The sequence below is a fragment of the Astatotilapia calliptera genome, chromosome 3 (genome assembly GCF_964374335.1).
Source record: "Astatotilapia calliptera chromosome 3, fAstCal68.1, whole genome shotgun sequence".
NCBI lineage: Eukaryota > Metazoa > Chordata > Actinopteri > Cichliformes > Cichlidae > Astatotilapia > Astatotilapia calliptera.
The window spans coordinates 83,158,640-83,184,088 of NC_137424.1; the positions used below are offsets into that span (position 1 = coordinate 83,158,640).

At 40.5% G+C, this 25,449-nt stretch overlaps 1 protein-coding gene and 2 long non-coding RNA genes across 4 annotated transcripts in view; all 3 read right to left on the minus strand.

Moving 5' to 3' along the window:
• Positions 1-2,504: 2,504 nt before the first annotated feature.
• On the minus strand, positions 2,505-3,075 carry LOC145426023 (uncharacterized). Its single transcript, XR_013906789.1, has 2 exons — positions 2,698-3,075; positions 2,505-2,604 (listed from the first exon to the last, which is right to left on the minus strand). It is a non-coding gene; the product is annotated as an uncharacterized LOC145426023 (long non-coding RNA).
• Positions 3,076-6,189: 3,114 nt separating this feature from the next.
• LOC113007804 (uncharacterized) lies at positions 6,190-10,325 on the minus strand. 2 transcript variants are annotated; one of them, XR_013906775.1, is made up of 5 exons: positions 9,975-10,325; positions 9,211-9,276; positions 8,705-8,860; positions 8,160-8,252; positions 6,190-7,862 (listed from the first exon to the last, which is right to left on the minus strand). It is a non-coding gene; the product is annotated as an uncharacterized LOC113007804 (long non-coding RNA). The 2 variants fall into 2 exon arrangements; XR_013906776.1 differs by lacking the exon at positions 9,975-10,325 and adding an exon at positions 9,818-9,956.
• Positions 10,326-14,193: 3,868 nt separating this feature from the next.
• LOC113029864 (protein NLRC3-like) overlaps positions 14,194-25,449 on the minus strand; it is a 42,288-nt gene continuing 31,032 nt past the window's right edge. Inside the window, exons 7-9 of the mRNA XM_080299535.1 lie at positions 21,187-21,360; positions 18,332-18,378; positions 14,194-18,183 (exon numbers count right to left, since the gene is read on the minus strand). Coding sequence (XP_080155661.1) covers positions 17,639-18,183; positions 18,332-18,378; positions 21,187-21,360 — 766 coding nt within the window. The 3' untranslated portion in view covers positions 14,194-17,638. The remainder of the gene's footprint in view (positions 18,184-18,331; positions 18,379-21,186; positions 21,361-25,449) is intronic.

Consider the following 25,449-nt stretch of genomic DNA (forward strand, 5'->3'; position numbering starts at 1 on the left):
AGAAAGGGTTTTAATCTCATCAAATGAGATTAGAGAAAGCAGAGATTCATGCAATGCACTGGCATCCTTAAACAGGTGTGTTAACTCAAACTGATTTAACTTGTGAATGATTTTTATCATCTTTCATTAGCTCTTTAAGAGACATAACAACACTTTTCATTTTGTTTACATGCCTTTTCCGATCTGTTTGGATGGTTTCGATTTTGTTTGCAAGAGCTTTCTCAGTGAGGGAAATTAATCTTTTATCCTTTTCAGTTTTTCCACCAACAGATGCAGCCTGTGATCCACTCATTTTAAGCATTCAACATAAGCAGCATGCCAAAATCCAAAACAAAGGCAACACACACAGCACACACACACCAAACCAAACGTAGCGGTGGGCGTGTCACAACAACATCTTCATGTGGTCAGAATCCAAACTGCGTTCAAACAAACAACACCAGCACAAAAACACAGTTTACATACCACCGTCGTCTCCTTATCTGTCAGGCTAGCCGATTTTACGGGTGTAGTGGCGGTGGTGTGTGGGCTCGCATCGGCGTTTATTCAGCGCTGATTGCGGGACGCTCCATTGCCGTCGCACATTTTTGCTGACAAATATTGGCGACTGTCAAGCCTTTGAGTCGCCGAGCAGCTGAATAGGGGAATAATGTTGACGCGTTTAAAACGTAAGTCAAAGTTCCAGGTTAAAACTCCTTTATTTGTTATCAAATCCTTAAAATCCAGAAAAACACTGATCAGAACATTCCAAGCTTTTGTGGTATTACTGTGAAGCACTTTGTGATTTTTATCTGTGATAAGTGCCACATAAACACATTTTATTTATAATAAACAGCTAGATGGAGACACAGGGCTGAGAGACAGGGCCTTTACTCTGACATGTGACTGAAGTGGCCAATCAGGAGCTGGGAGGTGTGAGGTCAGTGTGGAGAAACCACAGATGTGTTTGTTAGTGACCTCACAGCCCTTCATGGATCCAACAGAAGTGTTTTAAAGACGTGTGTGATGAACTCAGCCATGATTCCCTGTTGAACTGATGTTAAATATGATCGTGTTTAATCCCTGACGTCTGTCGCAGTCTGAGGAACCAGGAGAGCCTGCAGAGCCGAAACTCAGTTACAATAAGCTGTCCTCAGATCAGCAGGAAACCACACAACGAAGAAGTGATGCAGAGGGCAGATGGGAGGCTAAAAATCCTGCAGGGCTGAGAGAGAGGAAGCTGATGAGGCTGACAAATGTTCTTCATGTCACCTGTAACCTGTTCATGTTCTGATTTAACATCACATGTCTCCACATGCACACAGAGGAACTTCAGTCACACAAACAGTGGACCAGATATTTGTGTTTGAATATTTCACGTTGAAACCATTAAGGGACCAGTTTATTTCCTGCTATGGAAAATTTAACAATAACCTGCAACACACCCAATGAGCTTGATATGAAGTGAGTTTAAGAAACACACTGCAATGTGCAGAGAGCATCCCAGTGAAACACCAGGGCCGTCTGTTCAGTGTCTCCCGTTACAGTGGCCTCATTGTGTTGGAAACTAGCTGGCAGCTTTCAGACTCTGATTCCTGCTGCTGCGAGAAACGATTCAAGTTTAAGACTCAAATACCCTCCGAAGAGAGTTTGTTTCCTCCTTTTATTGTATCGATAAAAAGCCCACAGAGCTTTATTTAGTCTTGATGTAAAGTAAAAACATTAATGCAACCTTTGCAAACGCACCAAAATTTGTAATTGTTTTCGTTTTAGAATGAAAACTAAAAACTAATCACAACAATTTAAAACTGACAAATTTTGGGGGGAACATTCGATGCTGAGGTTTCTGAATTTGCAGGTGTGTGACAGAGTGGAATAAGAAATGTTCCTTAAATATGTAATAAGCCAAGTGACACTTTACACTTTCTCTTATGCTAACATTTTATTTGAGTGTACATCTGATGATATATTTGTGTTATTCAGAATGTGCAGTGGAAGCTTCGTCATCTTAGACCAGTCCAGCATCTCCACACAACCCCTGAGCCACATCTGCACTCAGTCCACACACAGTGGGAGGACCCTTCACAACAAGACCATCAATACTGCAACAGGTCTCGCAGAAAAGATGTGCAGAATAAGATGAAGTTGCATATTTCACTCGCTTTGCTGCACGCTGGAATAGCTTTAAACTACATCCACAGTAGCACAGGTAGATTTTAAAACGCTCCGCGTCCACACACGTCTGTGATACAGATGAGATCCTTTAAACTAAATGTGCATGTTATAAACAAGTGTGGACTCAGGAATATCAAGATCAGGAGATCAAATTGTGTAATGTAATTATTTTAATGTAGTCATTTGATGCACATATATGTAGAGAGCAAATAATTCCAGGCTTTTTTATTTTCCGTTCTATACGATGTAAATATTTTTGTAGAAGAGAGGTTATGTGATACAGTACACACATAGTGCAATCGAAAGTAGCTCTAATATCGACCAGTAACGAACCACCACACGCACTGCAATGGGGTGCACAAGATTTATTTGTTCTTTCTCCGGGTCAAACTACTGGCTGAAGACAACTCTGGCCAGGAATCCAAGGCCACCGCGGTCAGGGTTGTTAGCCTGGTTACAAACAGGGGAAAGGTGGTCACTTGGAAGAACAAGCAGCCAAAACGTATCAATCCTGCAGCTTCCTCAAAAAGGCTTGCCACCCACCTTTTCAGGCCTGACTTTGTTCGAGGCTGGGTCTCCACATCACATCCTGGGAGCTGGAACTTCCCCAAAACTGGTCCAGTTTCCTTTTCAGGGGCACAGAGAGTCTCCAGTCCAGTGGTTTTTTCTGCCTCCCAGCACTCCCTCCAACATCCTCAGATTATTTTAAAAGCAAAGCCAGGTTAAAAATCTTTACCGTTAAAATGTGCACACTTCATCCTGGATCTTCGAGGCTTCCCTGCTGCACCAGTGTCCTACTAAAAAAACAACAACCCCCACTTCCTGTTTCCTCTCCCCTTTATAGAGAAGGGCTCCAACCCTCCCCAATCAGGGGAGGATTGGAGGAGGATTGGAAAAAAGAGACTTTTCCATTTGATTACATTTTGTATGATGGATTATGTAGAAAAAGTAGAATTGGGCTGAAAGATCTATCGCTTTATCACCTCTTCAGATTGTAAATCGTGTTTTTAAAAAGTAAATAAGTAATTAATTACTTTTGAAAATAAGTAATCAGTAAAGTAACGGGATTACTTTTTGGGGGAAGTAATCAGTAATTAGTTACTGATTACTTTTTTCAAGTAACTTGACCAACGCTGATGTTCCCTCTAATGTTTCACATGTCTGAGCAAACACACAAACTGAGCGGCCCTTGGACCACTGTGAGCAAAAGCAGACGTGTGCACTGTGGTCACGCCAGCATCCAATCCATCCAAGTTACATGTTTATTAAAGTAATCAAATTACAGCATTTACATTTATGTTAGACTACTTTTAATTAACTGCTTTAGCCCACTTACAATGAAAAATAAAATCTTGTTCATGACCTGTAGCATGTTAACACTATTAGAAGGGAAAAAAAATTTTTTTTCTTAATAAAGCTCTGACTTGTATTATGAGTCTGTGGTCTGGGAGAGAGTCTGTAACTCTGTCTGCATAATACAGGATATAATGACCAATGTTGGGCAGTTAATTATATAGTTACTTCTTCAAAAAAGTAACTGGGTTATGCAAACAACAAAGTTTTTTGCAGCTTTTACCTAAAAATACAGCCAAGGTGTTTTTAAATAAACATCTCAAACTATTTACAGAACAATCAGCTGTTCTGCATCAAATCTAATGCCACACAAACAGTGGCGTGCCCCAGGCCACCCCCCCCCCCAACCAGACTGGCCACCCCAAAGCTAAAACAATAAAATTTCATGAAATATCAAATGTACACAGCAAATCCAGCATGTCCAAATTAACACTGTCGGATTTGATTTCAACACTATTAAAGTGTCTATATGGGTCCACACCAGAGAGTGTTAATTTAACTCTTTTTGGAGAGTTGGTACGTTAACTCTGATTTAGTGTTAAACACCAAATCTGTCTGGAGTTGATAATTTAACACTTGGTGTTAAGAGTTTATATATTAACTCTCAAAGAGTATTTTAGTTTAACTACGTAAGAGTTATCTTCTAATTCATTCTAAAAAGCAGGAATTTTCCTGTTCTGAACTTCTAGAAATTTCTTTTGGAAATAAACATTTACTAAAAGATGCAATGGTTTTTGAAAAACATTTATTCTGAACTGTGCACCACAATTTCAAAACATTTTCTGAAAGATGTAACAGTATACATGTTCTCACTTTCATTAGAATTTTGTTTATCAAAAGGTCTGACATGGTAAATGCAAATAACAGCATCTCATCACTTATTTCTTCAATACAATATGCATGTCCTTCATTCATCACTTTGTGGAACTTCAACGCACTTCTGCTCTCCCCCATATTCCATCTTCACAAGCATATCCTGTACGGAGATTGAATAAAAATTAGTTGACACTAATTAATGGCACAAATAATCCAGTAAACAATTGCAGCACAGTAAAAGAAAGAAATCCTCTTTGAGCCATAGCCTTAGACTGAAGCCAGATTCAAACAGAAACAGCCTCAAAGACTCAGAGAGAGCGCTGCTCCATCTCTGGACCGTAATATGTGTTCCACCACTATGCTGCAATGCATCCTGGGATAGGGTGGGCCTACCTGTCCTTCAAATCCAGGGAGAAGAAGGACAGGTTTGTGGGAGCCTGGGAGTCTGGACGGCCTTCGTGGCCTCGCTGTGATGTCATGGACCTTCAGAGGAAGCAGAGGCTGAATTCAAACACACCTGCTGACTTCCTGTGTTCTGCTCTGACAGCTGCCATGTGTCACAGTGTGGATAATAAAGCCATCAAACTTCACTCAGCTCCAGTAACACCATCAGTGTTTGATGTCCACAGGATTCATCAGCTTTAACCATGATAGAAGCAGGAAGTTAAGATGAAGATGATCAACCACACTGAGCGACACACTGCGAGCAGGTTCGCAGAGATCTGAGCAAGAGCGAATGAAAAAACTGAGCGAGAGGGGCTGTTATTAAATGAATGAAGTCGTCACCTCCCAGCTTCAGTCAGACTGGTTCACCTGTCCCCACACCAGTCACACCACTGGCTGAGAACATGGATAATGTGACTTGGAGCTCTTTTGGTTCAGAGACAGCAAGCAGTTAGGCAAAGAGAGAAGAGCTCAGCCTGTGGGATTCACTGAAAGATGTCATAGAAATGCTCAGCACCATCCACAAACATTTGCATTATTTGCAAAGAACATGGAGAACATCGATGCATGAACGCAGCAGTACTCGTGTATATTAGGAAAACAACATTTACAGCTACATTTACCAGAGGACCACAGACCCACGCAGTAAACACAAGAGAGATAAACATGTTCGTGAACACAGGTTTGTTCTTAGAGATTTATGACTTAATGCCAAACTATTCTGTTTGGACATCAGCGTGTCATTGCTCAGTGCAACACAATGCAGATCATGCAGTTTAACAGCATTTGACACATTTCTGGATATAAACATGTTTCAGGCTGAAAAGTCCTTCAATGTTGACACTAGATCATATTTTCTACTCTTATGTCCACTGGAGTGGGTTCAGTCTGTCAGGTGTTATCTAATGATCTACCAACCAAGTTAATCATCCTGTCATGAGATTTGGTTCCATCAGACAGAAATGGATGAACCAGTGTTGATGTTTGGTTTCAGACTGATGGCACAATGATTGTGAGCATGGATGCCGACTTTGGCCTTGTAAGAAAAAGAAGAAGTATTACTGAGCGCTTGGATGGAAACATCATGTTTGTAAGAGACAAAGATGTAGAGGAATGTCTGCTGTCTCATCCTGAGAGCTCCAAACCAGCTGAGCTGAGGAAATGTTGAAGGAAACTTCATGTCACTGCTCCATCACTACACTCAAAAAAATGAAACGTTGACTTTAATTAAAATTATTTTGTCAACAGGTTCCACGAAATTGAATTATGTTAGTTTAAAGCAAAAATCTTTAGTTCATCTAATTTAAAAAAACTACTTAAGATTAACAAGACATATTTAAGACTAACTAAATCAAGTTATGTTGTATGAACATAGATGATATATTTTCAGGTTAGATAGTTTAGATTAGTTACTTCAACACATTTCTTATTTGTGGCAGTAAAATGTTAAATTTAAGTTAGATTAATTCAAATATTATATTTTCAGCCACCTTGTGCTTTATTAATTAGTTTTACATAAATCTATTTTGTCAACAGGTTCCACACAAATGAATTAAGTACATCCAACTTATTTTTTAAAATTTATTTTATTGCCAACACATTCAGTGAGCATTTGTGTAAACCCAGTCCAAAATAAAACACAACAGCTCATTAGGGTTAGTAATTAACAGTATGTAGACAGATGCAACATCAAGACTTTAAATTAAATGTCTGTATCTACCAGAAATAGAAGAGAAAAAAAAACGCATTGAAGATCACATAACACATTGATAAGATGACACTTGAGTTATGCACATGTGATGCTAGTAAGGTCTGTGAGTGTTTTTTTTCTTTTAGTGTCTAAAATGGATAGCAAAGTTGCTATTTGCAATGATTGCTTAGGGTCAGTCCAGTAACACAATGCCAATGAAGTGCTTTCCTTTAACAATGCAAAGTGAAGTGTCCACCTCAACAGCCACAATTTAAAAAAAAAAAAAAAAAATGTAACAACAACAACAACAACAACAACAATAATAATAATAATAAATAGTCCACTGATATTAGCAATTAAAGAAAATTACATCACCATCCCAAATAAAACTTTAACAAAACATGCCAACATTATGGTCTAACAATAAAACAGTTTGTCAGCGTTCAGTTTTTTTGCAACAGCACAGCAGTAACCATTTAACACTCGCCACTGTCAACATTTATTTTACCAGTGTTTGGGCAAAAAACTTCAGATGGAAACATTTTAACATGGAAACAATTGTTCGTCTTTAAAAGTCCACAAAATATACATTCATCCTGCATTCCCAACTTGGATGATCTGATATCCTCGTGTTGGTGTTGTTCCCAGACCATCATGAAAATGTTGTTCCAGGTTCAACATTGCAAGTGACCAATCACATTGTTGTGACGTTATTCTATTCCAAGCCATTCGTGCATTTATGAAATTCCAATGTTGCAAGGACAATATCAATTCTGCTTACTGTTTATTAAAGGGTTACGGTTAGGGTCAGGGTCAGTTGATCGGCGGACAGAGGCGGTTTCACGCAGCTTAAGTACAGTTTTTTGTTTTACGCCGGTTTTTCCCGAAGTCGCAAAAGTATGACGTCACAACATTCTGATTGGTCACTTGCAATGTTGATCCTGGAACAACATTTAGTATGATGATCTGGGAACAACACCAACACGGGGATATCAGATCAACCTCCTAACTTACCCTTATTTTTAGTATGTATTGCAATTACCTTTACAATGCACACAATGTAACACAAACTGAATATGAACATATTTCCACCTCATAACAATATGCCTTGAACGCTAATATACACACCACCCTTCAACATTTCTGGTGCAGTATCATCTCTCAATTAAATCCTTTAAATCTCAATACTTTTGATTGTCTCTTAGCTTTCAGTCTTGAGGTTAACTGAGATTCAGTGCATATATCCTACCCATTAAGAGTGCACATGCAGAGGCCAGGTCTTCCAGGTCATGCAGGACACACTAGATGGTTATACCCACATCGGCTGGAGGAGTGCTGGCATCAGCTCTTTCGATGGTAAAGATAGCAAGGGTAATTTGTTCCAGCTCCCTCTGAACAGCTGTAGCTTAGACACAAAAACATAGAAAAATGGCATCCAGTTTTAAAAAAAGAAAGAAAAAGGGCCAAAGCTACCCTTTAATGACGTAAACACAATATTAGGAACATGCACCCCAGTGCGCCACTATTTTAGACTACAGATTCAACGATAAATATAAATAGTTTGGGTATACAAGAAGATTTCCCAAAACATTTAAACAGGTTCCATGCAAATTACAACAACAACAACATTACAACATGCAACAACATTAGTTATTCAAAATTTGGTTTAATACAGATAAAAAACTAAACTAAAATTACCAACCAATTATTCTTTGAAGAGGATGCTTGGGTCTTCATTCAGGTAAAAAGGTAGTGCCCTGAGGACACACTCCCTCCCCTTTTCAATGGTTTCCTTCTGTAGAGAGTGGCAGAGATACAGGAAGAGAAAACAGATATACTTTAGGATGACAGAAACTCACATTATACGCAAAATGAATGACATATCCACTGCACAGATAGACATGTACACAAGACCAACTAATCATCACATGGACATGAATAGTTAACCTGTTGGGCAGGGTTTCCACCACATTATATATGTCCATAATGGAGGTAAAGACAAACTAATACATCATCTTTTTTGCATTCAAAACATAACATAAAAACATTCACTTCTGGTTTAACCTAAATCAAGGGATCAGATTTTACATATGTTTAGGTAATTTAAATTTTCCAACGTTTTGAGTACCAAACTTTGTCTTGCTTAATATAAATGTAAGTGCACTGTGCAGCTACCATACACTAGCTGTTTAAATTTGAAAATGATCTTATTAGCCATAATATTTTGCTACCAACAGAATAACGCACCTGTGTGGCTGGGGCCAAAGTTTGTCTAATTTTCTTCCCTGCAACGCCTCCTTTTTTCTTGAAGACTTTTATGAGCTGGTCAGTGTATTGGTCAAGTTGTGTAAAAAGCCTTGGAACATGTGCAGCAGTAGTAATCCTCACATATTCTGCTTCCACCTGAAAATATGTCAACAAACACAACATACTGTACTGTAAATATACATACTATATGTACACATATACAAACTAAAACTAATGTAGTAAGACCTCATTAAAGCTATAATTTTAACACAAACATTTACACAAAATGCTAATGGAGCCATTACAGCTTTTATTGTTATTTATCAAGTTCCAAAAAATATTGATCACAGCTGATCTGAAAAGAATTTCATGCCTCAGGCCCTTGAACTGCAACCTTTACCATGGTTCAGATGTGGAGAAGAAATAACAGGGGCATGGGATGGGTCACAAAAGAAAACTTAACTTATAAAACAGTTTTGTTTTTAAAAGTATAACAGTTCACATACCACATACAAGCTCAGCAATACCACATACACCACATCAGTATAGGAGGGAGCAGGTAAAGGCAGGATCTGAGATTTATAAAGAAAAAAAAAATTAATTCCTTAATTTCAAGAAGCAAATTATTGTTTGAATTACAACTAAATAAAATACTACTCAGAAGAAAAGCAAGAGATTGACACTGCCATGTGCTAACTTTCTATAGAAGCAATTATCACCAGGTCTGTCGACCTCCATTGTCTGTCCACTCATATGTCTTGAATAATTTTATTAAAAAAATTAAGTGTGTGCTTTCACAAACTGTAATTTATAACTATGTTGATATGTATAACTCCGCTAGGAAACATGCTGTATTTACAGACCATTTTTACATAATACAGATTACTGATAGAGCAGAACAATGGTGTCACAGTGGCTTTCGCCCTTGACTTTTTGGATTTTAAATGTCACTTTATGCTATCCTTGCTATCCTATTCGATATTTCCGACTCTCGGATTACAGAAAAGGAATCCCAAGAAACCAAATGGAAAAATAACCCCTTGAAAGAATAACCCCATGAACCCCTGTAGCTAATCCCTTAATAAAACAAAAAACAATAAAAATGTTTCTTACACAGTCCACAAAATAAGCATGTCCAGGACCCAGTAAAACTAATGTAAAACAAGCACACGCAAACGATATAACATGTCTTGTAAGACAAACGCAAAATATAACCATGCTGGACATATAGATACTACACAACATAGTCAAAGAAAAAAAGTGGTCTTACCTCTCAAAGAAACAGCAGCTTGGCGCCAAAACAGCCTTTTTCAGTTAAATTTGAAGTCTTGCGCATGAGCAGGCACAAGCCGTGAAACCTTCTTGTTCTGCGCGGTTTCATTACAACTGTTTTTGCATTACTGCCACCTTGTGGATATACAAGGTATATCGATCCTAATTGACTTAACTTAAATGTTATGCGATCAAGTAACACATTAGTATTATGTACGTTGAATAATAGACACAATTACGTAGACTTGATTAGAAAAACATATGTTAACTTAACAAAAACATATATTTTAAGTAAAATGAAAATAAATAATTAATATACACTGAACAATCCACCTCATTCATTTTTTTGAGTGTAGTGAGGCGCTCTCCTAAATAAGTCATAGTTTTAAATGGACTGGTTATATAAGAAACAACATTTGAAGTATTTGTGATGGAAACAGATGTTTTTGAATGTGCAGATGTTGAGTGTTGCCCCCCCCCCCCCCCCCCCCACACACACACCTATTTTTTTTTATTTTAAAGATAATTTCTGTCATGTTAAAGTTATTATGGTTGATTGAGGACTACTATTTCCTTTTGTAATTAGGACTGCAGCAACTCTGAAGCTGGAAATTTACTTCAGTCACAAAACCAGCAGAAAAAACTAGATGTAACTGGTGTAACTGGTGTATTTGGAGCCTCCTGTCGTCATGAAATTCCCTTGATGTTTTTGAACATGATTCATGGAGAACACTGAGTTGTTAATCAATGCTTAAGTCACTAACCTACAGTCAACAATGTCACCAAATGTTTCCCAAAATATTATTTCTCTTATCGACTCGAAACCATTGAGATGATCTGTTTTAAACAGGCGAGCAGATCCAGTGTCATCAGTGAGCTGGTGAAAAGATACCAGGACAAGAACATCAAGCTGAATTTCATATACGACACTGTGTGCTGTCCTCACATATACATGTGAGTATCTTCTTTTACTATATGACACAAGAACAACATTTCCTGTTTATAAAACTGTGTTTGGTGTTTATCAGACAAATGCAGGAGGAACACCTCCAGGTGTTTCCCTGGCTGTCCATGTTTATGGACATAAACTGGTGAATGTACACCAACTGACACACATGTCATCCTAAGCACATGCACACACTATTCAGTCCATACTTTGATACACTCTTGTACAGTAAACAGCAAATATGTGTTAATCAGAAATCATGTAGAGCACACGAAGGCTTCCTGGGTTTGGGCTGAACGATGGAGAAGGCATGGAGAGGTTCTGCTCCTTCCTCAGAAGATCTGCACGAGTCACAAACAGATGACTCCATCACATCGACTGGACCTTCTGACTGATGCACTATTGCATTATGGGAGGAGGAAGTCATTGGATCTAGATCTACATATTTCTGTATTAGTAGTTAAAATGACTCATTTCGATTCAAACTGAGAGAGCTGACAGTTCCTACTGATAGAAGTGCAGCTCCTTCAGAGATGGGACAAAGAGGAGAAGGTCACCAGTCTGCTGAGGAGGAGATTTCTGCCGTCCTGAAAGAGTCCCCGAGTAACCCGACTTTAATGGACCGTATGCTTGTAGTCGCAAGTGAATCTTTTCTCCCCATGTTTGTCCAAGTGACTATTTCAGAACAAGACATCCAACAGTGGATGGAAAGAGAGACAGAAGCTGCCAAACATGCACTTTTGAAAACAAGACCCAAAGGTTTGTTGATTTGGCCTGATTTGTTTCTTATTGGGTATTCAGGAAGCTGACAGTAGCTGCTTCCTGTCTTTAGACTATGTTCCCAGATGGAAGAGGAAGTATGTCATGAAACTGGTCGGGCATTGCACAGCTACAAGCATTTCACCTCCTGTCATACTGTGTATGGTTTTGTGTGTGTGATAAATAAAATTTGAATTTAAAACTGGTTCAACCAGCTCAGGTAGGATTGAATTCAACTATATTTAGTGTTTTGTTGATAGAATTTCCAACAGTAAGAGTTCAAATGTTAGCAAACATACAGGTTAACAGCTGTGCTTAGTTATGTCGACTATATGATGGTAAAACCTTGCTGTCAGTTTTACATGTGTGTTTTTAAATGTAGATCCCTGAATCTCGAGTCATCCACTGCAGACCAAACACAGGAAGTTAACGTGTTAATGTTACCATTTCCAATCATGGTGCCCTTCATCTAATCTGGAAGTGTTTGTTTTGGGGCGGTGTTGTTCTTCCTATTGTGTTTAGGCCAGAGATGCTCTTCAAACAACTGACAGACATGCCCACATTACAAGAAGATGGTGTGAGTCTGATTTGATGTTCCAGTCAATGCTGAGAGACCTTGACAAGGAAGTCAGAGGTCAGATGATGATGCGAGCAGGAAATGAAGAAGGAAGAAGGATCGCTCTACTTAATCTCAAGCACTTCTTCATTGTCACAGAGAGGGAAACGTTGTATTTTCTGCGTCACTTCCTCACAGTAAAGATATTTGTACTCCTGGAAAGAAGATTCTGTGTGTAAGCTGTTGATGGGACAATAAGCAAATTTGACTTTGCAAAATGTTGTGCAGGGAGGTTGTGGTTGCTGCTTGGACAAACATGACCTGGATGACTGAGAACCTACGCAGACACGTTCTGAAGGAAGGGCTCCACACTTATTGGACTGATTTAACTCTGCTTATTGTCATCGAGCAAAGTTTATTTAATGTGTCTCAATGATTCAAGCTGCAGTTGGTCGTCATCTTCATTGAAAAATAAATATGAATAAATGATAATAATAAATAATATCATGTGATGTTGGTGTTTTGTGTAAATGTCTTTTTGAATGTAAACGCTTTGTTCCAGACAGACAGGGAGTCGCTATCAGGCTGTCCAAGCAAACCCACGTCTGTAACAGAGACTGAAGAAGATTGTGACAGAGCCCAACAGTCTGCAGTGGCCACCACAGTCCACCGTCTTCACACCACAATTTCAACATGTCTGTGACGTCTCCTTGCCCTTGTACTCACTGACCTGCATTCATCCATAGATGACACTCAGGACCCTGGTTCCACAGCTGTTCTTGTTCACAGCAGCATCCAGTTAGAGAGGAAACTGGATAATGCAATGATGATGTTCCAGCATCATGTTGTTGCTCCTCCTCCACATGCTTACCTGCCACAGTTTAACTCCGCCTCTCAGACAGTCATGTCACCTGATCTGCATGTTTTGCTGTACGATGACGTCATCTTGAGGTTGACGAGGAGAAAAACTAGTTTAGTCCTGCAGATGGCGATCTTGCACCGTGTTCAGAGAGCCGACACTTTGATGATGCTGCCTGGGTTGGACTCTATATGAGCAGCTTCCACTCTGGTTTCACTTTTAAATAAACTTGTTTGATTTCACTTGTAAAAGCTGAGAAATAAATGTTTTATTGCAAAATTATTTGTTGGTACATTTTTTAAGGGTCAAATATCCTGTTTGATTTGAGGAATGAACTGTTAAGGTGGAATAAATGAATCAGTTGAAATACATCAGACTCCAGAAGATCCAGGGTGACATCATCGTTACCTGGCAACAGAAGCCCTCATCTGATTTTATTGGAGGATATTTACACCAGCAACACTGTTTAGTTTGATATGACGGGTTAACAACATGCTGTGATATCCAGTTCATCTGTAATAGATACTGGATCTAATCAGTCAGCAGATATTTGATCAGCTTATTTATAACTATACTAGAAACAAACACAACTGTGTTGGTGATTAATTATTTGCGCTGCTCATGATGTCATCATCACTCCCTCCTCCACCCTCAGCAGTCCCAGCATGCTGCTGTGGTGCACCCCACCCTCACTCTACACCTGAGCCACAGACCACACCCTCCACCTCAATATACACCACAGTTTTCTCTGCTGTGGAAATGAGATCAGGAGGAAATCATCATGATTATTATTTAATAAACGCTCACATTAATGTGGGCTTATTTGTTTCATGTTAGAAACATTAGTTGAGTGTTTTTAGTATAAAATGGTGAAAGTCCCTCTTTTTGCTCCTCCCCTCACCTGTGGATGGACGGTGCTGTTACCGCGGTGACAGCTTGGATGTGTTTCAGCCCTGCCTGGTTATCACTGCAGGAATCTGTCACATTTATTACAGGTAATAACTCTGATTTTTCTGTGTATTATGAACCAAATGTATCCTGATACTCACAGAGATGGATGAGCAGAGGTCACATGATGAAAGAACAAACATGGAGTCTTTGATTTATTTAGATATTTATTGATGAATGCAAACAAACCCGACACTGAACCATCGTCCAGCAGAACAAACCTGATCACATGACCTGCTGACCCAAACAGTGCAAAGCTCCATGGCAACAACAACAAACAGCCTCACATATGTTAACAGAGGCTGTTAGAAGCACAGAGTCTTTACAGTCTTTCTCCTGTTTGGACACAGATCTCTGCACATCTTCATCACAGTTACTCACAGACGTGCAGAGTGTGTGGATATCAAAGCTAAGTTTCCACCATGTTTGTAGTCTGTACTGGGACTCATGGAGCATCTCTCTATGAGCACTCAGTGCTTTCAACAGTGAGTCCCAGTTTAACCAGCAGCCTTCACACCACACATCACACAGACATGGAAACTTCAAACCTCAGACTGAAGTCACTGGCAGTCTCTGGCACCAGCGACTGTGCTAACAAACACAGCAAACAGTGAAGGTTTGGTAGAGAAAGCCGGTTGGGTAATACCAAGTACGCGGTGGAGGAGGCGGGGTTACATTACTGGATGATTAAACATGGAACTATTTTGCTGATAATAATTGAAACGATTAAAGAAAATCAAAAAGCTATTAATGCAAGATAATTCATAATTTTATAAACTGGAACGATGAAATTATTATTAATCCTTTATTTATCCAGGTAAAAAATCTCATTGAGATTAAAAATCTCATTTCCAAGAGAGACCTGGCATCATAGCAACAAAAGTCACATACCACATAGGTATATAACATTTAAAACAAATACAATATCCCATACAAACATGTGTAAAATATACAATAACAGATCAAATACAAAAAGAGTACATTAAAAACAATCACACTGAGTAAAAGAGCTGTTCTCTCGTTCCTTTAAGACAGACTTAAACTCTCCCAAGGTAACCAATTACTTAATTATATTGGCTGGATCTGATTATTGGGGGGTCATGACCCCCGTAACCCCCCTGGAAATTACGCACCTGGTCCTGAGGTCAAATCCACCATCTTTGTTTCAGAGCTTCATGTTCTCCCGTGTTTGTGTGCGTCCTCTGAGGTACTCCGGCTTCCTCCCACAGTCCAAACACATGCAGTTAGTGGGGTCAGGTTAGCTGTGAGTGGTTGTGTCTCTGTGTTATTCCACCTTAATCAATGACTTCCTGTTAGCATGAAGTGCTTCTGTAGGACTGATGTCATTTTCATGGTTGGATCATTTAAATGAAGCTGGACTCAGATGCAGTAAATAAGCTGATTGATCATTAATGAATAAAGCTGGTCAAACACATCACGTGGACACATGTGATTGTGTGTTGTAGTATTGATCCCAATGCTGGTATCAGTCCTGGATCAATAACACTGGATGGATGCGTTCAGCATGGAGCCCCTGAGCTGTGTTACAGACAAACATGGAAACTGACAGGTCTGTGTCATTCACAGTCTGTAACACTTCTAAACAACAGAGGCTGACCCAAGTGCCTCAGAGCCAGGCACGCTCACATCACAGCTCTCTAAATAAGCCAGTTTCAAAATAAGAGCTGAAAGCTGTGTTTGCTTGTGTTAGCTTATTATTGTGGAGACTAACATTCAGTGATCATGTGTTCAGACTCATAATGATTACTCTCAGAAATCCTGATCTTTGTATTTACTGTGTGTTGGATCAATAACTGAGATTCATGGTATCACACAGCTGTGCTGCTGCTGATGTCAGCACATCTGGAACAATACGAGGTATCTGCTACCAGACTGAGCAGGACGTGAGACCTGTGGACTGTTTAAAGCTGTCCCTCCACAGCTCACTCAGACCTGATCCACACCTCAGTGATATTCTCTGACTTCCTCAGTAGAGACAGAAACCATTCAGATCTGGGACCATCAGCTGACTGATGATGTCACACAGACTGTGTTTTTCAGGAACAGTGATTCTGATGTGAGCCTGCTAGCTGACAGCAGACCTGATGAAAGCACATGTTCACATCTGTGAGGACAGACTGGACTCTTTGACTGCACCTTGGTTCTCCTCAGAGGTCTGTACAGGAGCATGTCCACCCCCACTGAAGATCTCAGTCACTGTGAAACATAGAAAGCTGCTTGTGTGGCCTCTGCCTCACATGTAGATACAGCTACAGGTTTCTCTGTCAGTCAGACTGAAACAGTGTCCTGATGCTGCATCATTCAGCTCTGTGCCCCAGTCAGCATCACTGGGAGCTACCAGTGTTTCTGCCCTTTTCCTGTAACACTACACTCAGCACAGGCTCAGCTGGTATCCAGTGTTGGACTTTGGCTTCAGCTGCTGTGATAGATCCTCTAACATAGATCAGCTCTGCTACATGTTGTTAGATAAGTGCAGCTGCTGTCATGTCCTGATGTTTCTCTGGCTCAGCAGCTTCTCCATCAGAGGTTCACATGGAGCTGATCCAGTATCTCCAGTAACTGTGTTCTGTGCCTCACTGGTTCATCCTTCTGTCTGTGTGACGTCAGTCAGATGTTGAAGTTAAACTCTGTAATCTTCACTGTGTCACAGAGTTCAGTGAGTCCCGTTATTCACAGTATCAATCAGATCATCAGAGAACAGCTGATCAGCAATCAGTGGTGCCAACAGCGCCTCCTGTGGTGAGAGGATGCAATAATGCAATGTAGCATTTTTCCACTCAACACTTGCAGTCATGGAAACTGTCTGTTGGATCTGTGTGACGTTGCTTTCTTGGTTAGAGTTCCTCACAAACGTCCAGATGATTCTTCTAATGAGGCGTCGACCATGTTTGCAGCTCTTTGGAAGAAAACGTCGCCCTTTGCCATCCTTACTTTTCTTTGACTTCTTCAAATGCAGCTGAACTCCAGCTGGTATTTTCTTGGACTTTGCAGCTGTTTCTGGTCATCAGTTCATTCCTGCAAACCTCTGAAGCTGAACAACAATGATGCTGCATTGCTGGCTGATCCCAAAAGGTTGATTCTGTTCATCTGGACGTTTTCAGAAACGTTTGCTCACTGATCAGGTGACTTCTTCAGTCTCAGCTGACTGCAGCTTTACAAGCTTACAAACAGCACATTTGCACAATGACTGAAAGCAGCAGCACCTGATATATATGATACTAATATAATACATATACATATATAATCCATACTAATGATGAAGGAACTGAGCTCACAGTCCATTGTTCATTCAGTGAACTACTCAGTTTATTTTGGGCCTCAGAAATGCTCACTCTGTTTGTACATCACTGTCAGCAATAGACTCATTCTGCTGTGTGGACAGGAACACATGTGACATCACTTCCTGTTTGTTTGTGACTGAAGAAGTTTACAAGGAATCATTTAGAAGAGTTTCAAACATCAACTGATTGAATCCATGAATGTGAAAACGTGTTTGTGAGTGAAAGAGACAGACATGTACAGACTGAACTATCTGTTCAACAGTCAGAGTGTTTCTGTAACAGGAGACACTCTTTACACTCCACTCAGCACAGGGACACTGAGGAAGCAGGAGACCATAAACCCAGGATAAAGAGTTTGAGTGAATGTGGTGTTGAAGGTGTGGAGGTGGATCAGAGTGTCAGAGGAGACTCTGTAGAAGGACAGAGTGCCAGCAGGACAGTCCACATACACTGCTGCTCTGTTAGAGACAGAGGAGGAGGAGGAGGAGGAGGAGGAGATGGATGTTTTTATTTTATTGTGCCTGACAGACTGAGGACCATCATGAGAGCACTCCAGACTCCAGGACTGATCATTGTATCCAAACACACAGTCACTGACTCCTTTCCTTCTGATGCTTCTGTAACTCACTGATATATGAACGCTTCCTCTCCACTCGACCTCCCAGTAACAGCGACCAGTCAGACCATTTCTACACAGCAGCTGAGGCCAAACATCAAATCTGTCTGGATGATCAGGATATGACTGAACCTCCTCCACATGTGTCACCTTCCTGTTGTTGTCAGACAGTTGGAGGTTTGTGTGCACTGTGTTTGTGTCGATTGTGAGTTGACAGGAATCTGATGGAGAGAACAAACACAATCCAGCTGCAGTTATTGATCCATCATCTGTTCATTGATTGACACTTTGATGATGACTCCTGACATGATGAAGATGGTTGAATGTGTGCTGCTTTGTTTTCATGAATCCCATTAAAAACACACTTACACTTCCTCAGACCTGGTCTCAACCATCGGACTCCAGCAGGCTCCACCCTGAAAGGAGGAGGGGGGTCAGAGCAGCACAGTCAGCATGCACACATGGACATTACATGGCTCTCACACACACACTGTTACACACTGAGCTCAAAGCTCGGCTCCACTGTTTTATTCAAAGAAATCTACATTTATTTATCAGCACATTTAAAAACAGCTTGAGCCAAAGTGCTGCACAGAGTAGAGAGAAAATAGGAAACATACACAGTAATGACTATAAAGACTGGTCAGGATTGAAAGCTACAGAGTACAAATGTGTTTCCAACCGGCTTTTAAAAATGTCCAGTGTTGGTGACGACCTGATGTGAAGGGCGACTGTTCCAGAGTTTGGCTGCAGCCATCGATAAAGCTCACCTCTGTTTTTACGTCTAGTTCTGGTCAGAAGCTGCTTATCTGCAGACCTGAGGGCTCCACTTGGATTCTTTTGTTAAAGAGAGATAAGATGGAGCCAATCCATTCACAGATTTAAAGACAACCAGATCTGGAAGTGGATTCTACCACGTACTGGTAACCAGTGGAAAAAGCTGGTGATGGGTCGTCTAGCACAGACCCACCGCTGGAAGCAGACAATTGATGAGGGAGAGAACTGTGACAGCGCCGTTCCTTCACTTGACCTCAGTCGCTCTCGTCTGCTCCCTCGTAACACTGCTCTTTATTGAGCTTACATGAATATGCACAAGTTCATTATGACGTCTTACACAGGTATGAACAAAGAGTACCAGTCTGTGCATAGTGTAGGTGTGTGTTCCAGATGTGACCCTGTGACCCCAAAGCTGGTGCTAAGAGTCCAGCGGTCCCCCTAACAAAGGGCTCTTATACTTAAGCAGACACAGAGTAGGTGTCCTCCTACACCATAAATCAGTAAGAGAGGGTACGACCTCTCTCATGACCACAAGTGGTGTGTGCATGCCAGAGCACTCTGGAAGTCACACACAGTCTTTACAGACTACTAAGGATCAAACCTCTATCATTATGCAATCAATTATAAAACTCTAAGCAAACGGTGGCTGTGGCTCAGGTGGTAGAGCAGGTCATCTACTGATCGGAAGGTTGGTGGTTCGATTCCCGGCTTCCCCTAGTCTGCATGCCGAATATCCTTGGGCAAGATACTAGCCCGAAATTGCTCTCCGATGCATTCATCGGAGTATGAATGTGTGTGAATATCAGTTGTGCTTGTACGAATGGGTGTGAATGGGTGAATGCACAAGTTGTGTAAAGCGCTTTGAGTGCTCAGAAGAGTGGAAAAGCGCTATATAAGAACCAGTCCATTTACCATATCAGTAAATATTTCTAAGCATAAATGACAATCAACAATATAAACCTTACAGCTGGTTTTAATAACCGAATTTATTTGTTTCTCAAATGAGAAAGAGCTATCAAGAAACACTCCTAAATCTTTAGTTCTGAACTTTTCCAATGGGCCAGGGTCAACATTATCTGCTAATGCATTATGCACTAATGTTAACATTTACTTTTTAACAATGTGAGTAGCTAATGCTAACACTATTTCCCTTAACTTTAAAAAATGTGCACGGCTAATGCTAACACTCTTTTCCCTAGCATTACAACAATCTGTGCTGCTAATGCTAAGTAGACCGCCATTAGCACCTACATCTGATTTAAGGCAAATATGCATTAGAACCTAATACTCATATTGTTTTCCTTTGCTTTATAGCAATGTGAGCAGCTAGTGCTAGGTAGGCTGATGCTTGCAGCTAATGCTAATTTGATGTGAATTAGCATTATATTAGTCGGGATTTAATGCTAAGTAGACTGTCATTAGTGGCTAACACAAATTTTAGGTGAATAGGAATTGGCAGCTAATCCTAATACCATATTTTCTTGCTTTATAACAATGTGACCAGCTAATGCTAAGTAGTTTGCCGTTATTAGCTAATACTAATTTGAGGTGAATTAGCATTATCCGCTTATGCTAACAATGTTTTTTCGTACTTTTTAACAATATGAGTAGCTAATGTGAACAGTATTTTTCATTCAATTTTAACTTTTTCCCTGTGATGTGAAGAGTTAATGTTAAATAGGCTACCATTAGTGGCTATGCTAATTTTAGGTGAATAAGCACTGGCAACTAATGCTAATACCATATTGTCTTAATTTCTAACAATGTGAGCGGCTAATGCTAAATAGGGTGCCGTTATTAGCTAATGCTAATTTATCCGCTAATGCTAACAATGTTTTTCTTATATTTTAAAAATATGAGTAGCTAATGCTTATACTATTTTTCCTTCAATTTTAACAATGTGATGTGTGTTACTGTTAATAACTATTGCTAATTTGATGTGAATTAGCATTATCAAATAATGCTAACTATTTTCCTTTGCATTATAACGATGTGAGGACTTATGCTACGTAGGCTTCCATTACTAGTTAAAGCTAATTTGACGTGACTTAGCATCATCCGTTAATGCTAACTCTTTCCCCTTGCATTATAACAATGTGAGCGGCTAATGCTAAGAAGGCTGCTTTTATTAGCTAATGCTAATTTGATGCGAGTTAGCATTACCCGATAATGCTAAAACTTTTCACTTCCCTTTTAACAATGTTTGCAGCTAGTTCTAAGTTGGCTGATGCTAGCAGCTAAAGCTAATTTGATGTGAATTAGCGTTATATTAGTGAGGGATTAATGCTTAGTAGAATGCCATTAGTGGCTAATGCAAATTTTAGGTGAATAGGAATTGCCAGCTACTGCTAAGTAGGTTGGAGGCCGCAGGAAACAAACAGGAAGTGAGTGAAGGACACAGGAAATGTTTCCATCTCTTCCTCCTCTATTAGACATTCTCTCCATACCTGAGAGTGTCCAGTCTCCATCTTGGATCCTTTAGTCCAGCCGACAGCAGCTTAATCCCTGAGGCTTCTGGATGATTATAGCGCAGGTCCAGCTCTCTCAGATGGGAGGGGTTGGAGCTCAGAGCTGAGGCCAGAGAAGTACAGCCTTCCTCTGTGATCAGACAGCCTGACAGACTGCAGACACACAAAACAACAATCCATCTGTCAACAATCATTTTCTCTTTGTCACAATAACATCTATCAATTTACATCCATTCAATGTAACTTTATGTATAAGTGACAATTCCCAACAGACGCCAGCAGTCATCTCAAGCTGTTTAGCAGTATAAGGTAACAGCCTACAATATAGAGCGAAAGCCCCAACCATCAGACAATCCACTGTGAGCAGCACTTGGTGATGGTGGGAAGGAAGAACTCCCTTTGACACAAAGATCCTCCCAGTGAAAACAGGCTCCAGGAGGAGCATCTACCATGACTGGTTGCAGGGTGAGGGGAAAGAGAAGAGATGAGCTCAGAGAGACAAGAACAAAACACAAACTAAGGAGAGAGAAGACAAAAGTTAAGGACAGAGAAGAAAGCAGAGCATCATGGGAAGTCCATCAACAGCCTGAGCCTATAGCAGCATAACTAGGGGATGGTTCAGGGTCACCTGATCCAGCTCGAACTATAAGCTTTATCAAAAAGGAAAGTTTGAAGCTGATCTTCAAAGTAGAGAGGGTGTCTGTCTCCTGAACTCAAACTGGGAGCTGCTTCCACAACAAGTCCAACATAGCCAGGCTGAGTTGTTAGATTAGTCCAAAGTCAAGTCAGAAAGTCATTATTTGTGTCAAATGTAGAAATAACTAAAAAGTTATTTCTCAATCTGATATTAAAACGTTTAAATGGTGAAAAAACCTGTAATGAAAACAGAAAGAGTCAATAAAAGCCTCTTTAGAGGGTCACCAGTTTAAAATTCAGACATTTAAACTGGTGATTCTCCTTCTCTGCTCCATTTCCTCTCTAGACTTCCTGTTCCTAGGAGGGATTTGATTGGCTGAACGTCCTTTTAGCCTTTCTTTAGTTCTTTGGGTGCTAATCAAAATGTATGAGTCATGTGACGTGACATAAGGAATTCCATAAGGAATGGAATGATGTGAATGCAAATAGGCAGGCTCCATCCTCGGCCTCTAGCGACTGTGGAAGTTGCTACAATGTGCATGAAATGGAGGCTTCTGATTGGTCAGAATGAGCCTGTGAAAATGGGATGAACTTTGTATAAAGAAAGAAAACAAATTTAGTCTTTTCATGGAAATTTTTAAAAGTGATTCCAAATCAAAGCTAACGCCATGCCAGCTTGTAGCTTTGATTGACAGTGTGTAGAACAAGCCTGATGACACAAACTCCCAGAAAACCTAAAAACCAACATAATGCATCTCAAGGACTCAATTTTGCCATCTCTCCACAACAGTTGCCCATAGTGGACCTCATCACAGCCACAGAAACCGCCATACGGATTAATAAATTATCACAGACAGAAGCAGAGCAAATCAGGATGAAAGTCTCAGCCACCCTCTCCAGTGCCAAAGTCCCTCCGTCCAACCTCACAATACAGGAAAAGAAGGCCGTCGCTTCCCTGAGAAGAGACCACAACATTACTATATTACCAGCTGATAAGGGAAGATGCACCGTGGTCCTAAACACTACAGATTACCATACAAAGATCACTACTCTCCTCAGTGACAACAATACCTACGAAGCCTTAAAGCGAGACCCCACAAGCAGCTACAAAAAGAAAGTTATAGCTTGCCTTCAAGACTTTGAAAAGGACAAAATCATTGACCGCCTTACATATCACCGCCTTTACCCAGGGGATGCCATACCCTGCATCTACGGACTTCCTAAAATCCACAAGGAAGCTGTCCCACTCAGACCCATAGTCAGTAGCATAAACTCAGCCACTTATAACATTGCTAAACACCTTGCTACCATCCTTGCTCCTCTTGTGGGGAACACCCCACACCACATCAAGAACTCCACCGACTTCACCCACAAGGTCCAGAAACTTCCCCTGGATCCAGATGAAACCATGGTGTCCTTTGATGTAGTCTCTCTCTTCACTTGCATACCCACCACGGAGGCCGTGGAGACGGTCAGAAAACGACTACAAGAAGACAGCTCCTTGGAGGACAGGACCAACTTCACACCCGATCAGATTTGCACCCTGTTAGACCTCTGCCTCACCACTACATATTTCAAGTACAACGAAGGCTTTTACAGACAAAAACATGGCTGTGCCATGGGCTCCCCCGTGTCACCTATTGTAGCCAACCTTTACATGGAGGAAGTGGAAAGGAAGGCTCTTGGCTCTTTCAAAGGAAGAGTACCCAGCCACTGGTACAGATATGTGGACGACACCTGGGTCAAAATCAAGACACAAGAAGTGGAATCCTTCACTGCGCACATTAACGCTGTGGATAAAAACATCAAGTTCACCAGGGAAGACACAAAGGACAACTGTTTGCCTTTCCTGGACTGCGCTGTGCACATTGAAGAGAACGGCAACCTCAACATCGAAGTTTACCGGAAGCCCACACACACGGACCAGTACCTCCTCTTTGACTCCCATCACCCTCTGGAACACAAACTTGGAGTAATTAGGACCCTACACCACCGGGCAGAACATGTTCCCTCTAAGCCTGAAGGAAGAAAGAAGGAACACACACATGTAAAGGAAGCACTCAAAACGTGCGGCTATCCTAAATGGGCGTTCTTAAAGTCAGCAAAGAGGCACAGAAAAGAAGATCAGACACCAGCGAAGGAGGATAAGAAGGACAGACGCAACAACATTGTCATCCCCTATGTAGCCGGTGTATCAGAGAAACTCAGGAGAGTTTTCTCCAAGCATGACATCCCGGTGCATTTCAGACCCAGCAACACACTCAGACAGAAACTGGTTCACCCGAAAGACAAAACTCCAAAACACAAAATTTTTTTCTTTTTTTTTCTTCTTTTTTTCTTTCTTTTTTTCTTTTTTTTCTTTTTTTTTTCAAGGTTGGCAAGTACGGCCACAACACCTCACTTTTTTTGCCACATGTATCCAAACCACGTCTCAGCTGTTTGTGGAGGTAAAATACATCCGCACAATTACGCTCAGCCATTGTCGTGAGTGCGCGCGCCAAGGGGCTGCGAGACATTCATACAGCCGTATTTCGCACATGACTATGAAAGGCGGAAGAGGAAGTAGTTCCTTTGAATGTAGACAATCCGAATGTTATCGTTTCTTTCCACTGTGTTCCTGTTAATGATAAACTACAAATTTACTCTAAATTACTAAACTATCAATATTTTAATGTGAGAATCGATTCTAGAACATAAATGATTGGTATCGGAGGAATCGATATTTCAGGATCGATCCGCACATCACTATTAAATACAAGAAGAGACACACATACTCAAACATGCACGTATATCTAAGGACTTACATGTGTCTGCAGATGCTGTTCAGTCATGGTAACACACACACAGTCAGTAGCACACTGTGCTGCACAGTGGCTGTAATTACTTCACACATACACACATTTCCTAAGTGATACCTGACACACACAGCTGCCTGCAGCTCAAACATGTTTGTACATGTCATTCCAACATGCTGCTGAATGGAAGCTCAGACAAAAACATCTAAACACACACACACACACACACACACACACACACACACACACACACACACACACACACACACACACACACACACACAGTGTTGCCAACTCCTCAGTAAGGAAAATCGCTATTGGTTGTCCTAAAAGTCGCTAGAAGTCGCTAAATGACGTCATCGCTTAATTTGCATAATTGGTAATGCTAATGTAATTGTAACCTACATTGTTGGAGAGAGAAATAACATCGTGGCAGAGACATAAAGACATAAAGACATAAAGTGAGTAAAAAACGTCCTAAATGCATTTAGAGTTTATTGAGTTTATTTAGTTTATTTATTTTACAAATTAATTTCTTTTAGCAATTATTGTTTTTTTTAATGTCACAATTCCAACCCTGCTCCTTTACCTGGGCTTGGACCGGCAAAAGTGACCCGAAATAGGCGCTCTGGTGGAGTTACTTTGTGTGTGTGTTTATAAGTAGTTTTAAACCTTGTGATCCACAAAACAGCATAAGAGTAAAAGAAGAACTGACTGCGTTACAGCACCCGCTGCTTGTTGAGAGTAAAAGCGATACGCGCTTTCACGTCTTTTTTTAGACGCTAAGGGGTCTGAAAACTCGCTAAGTTGG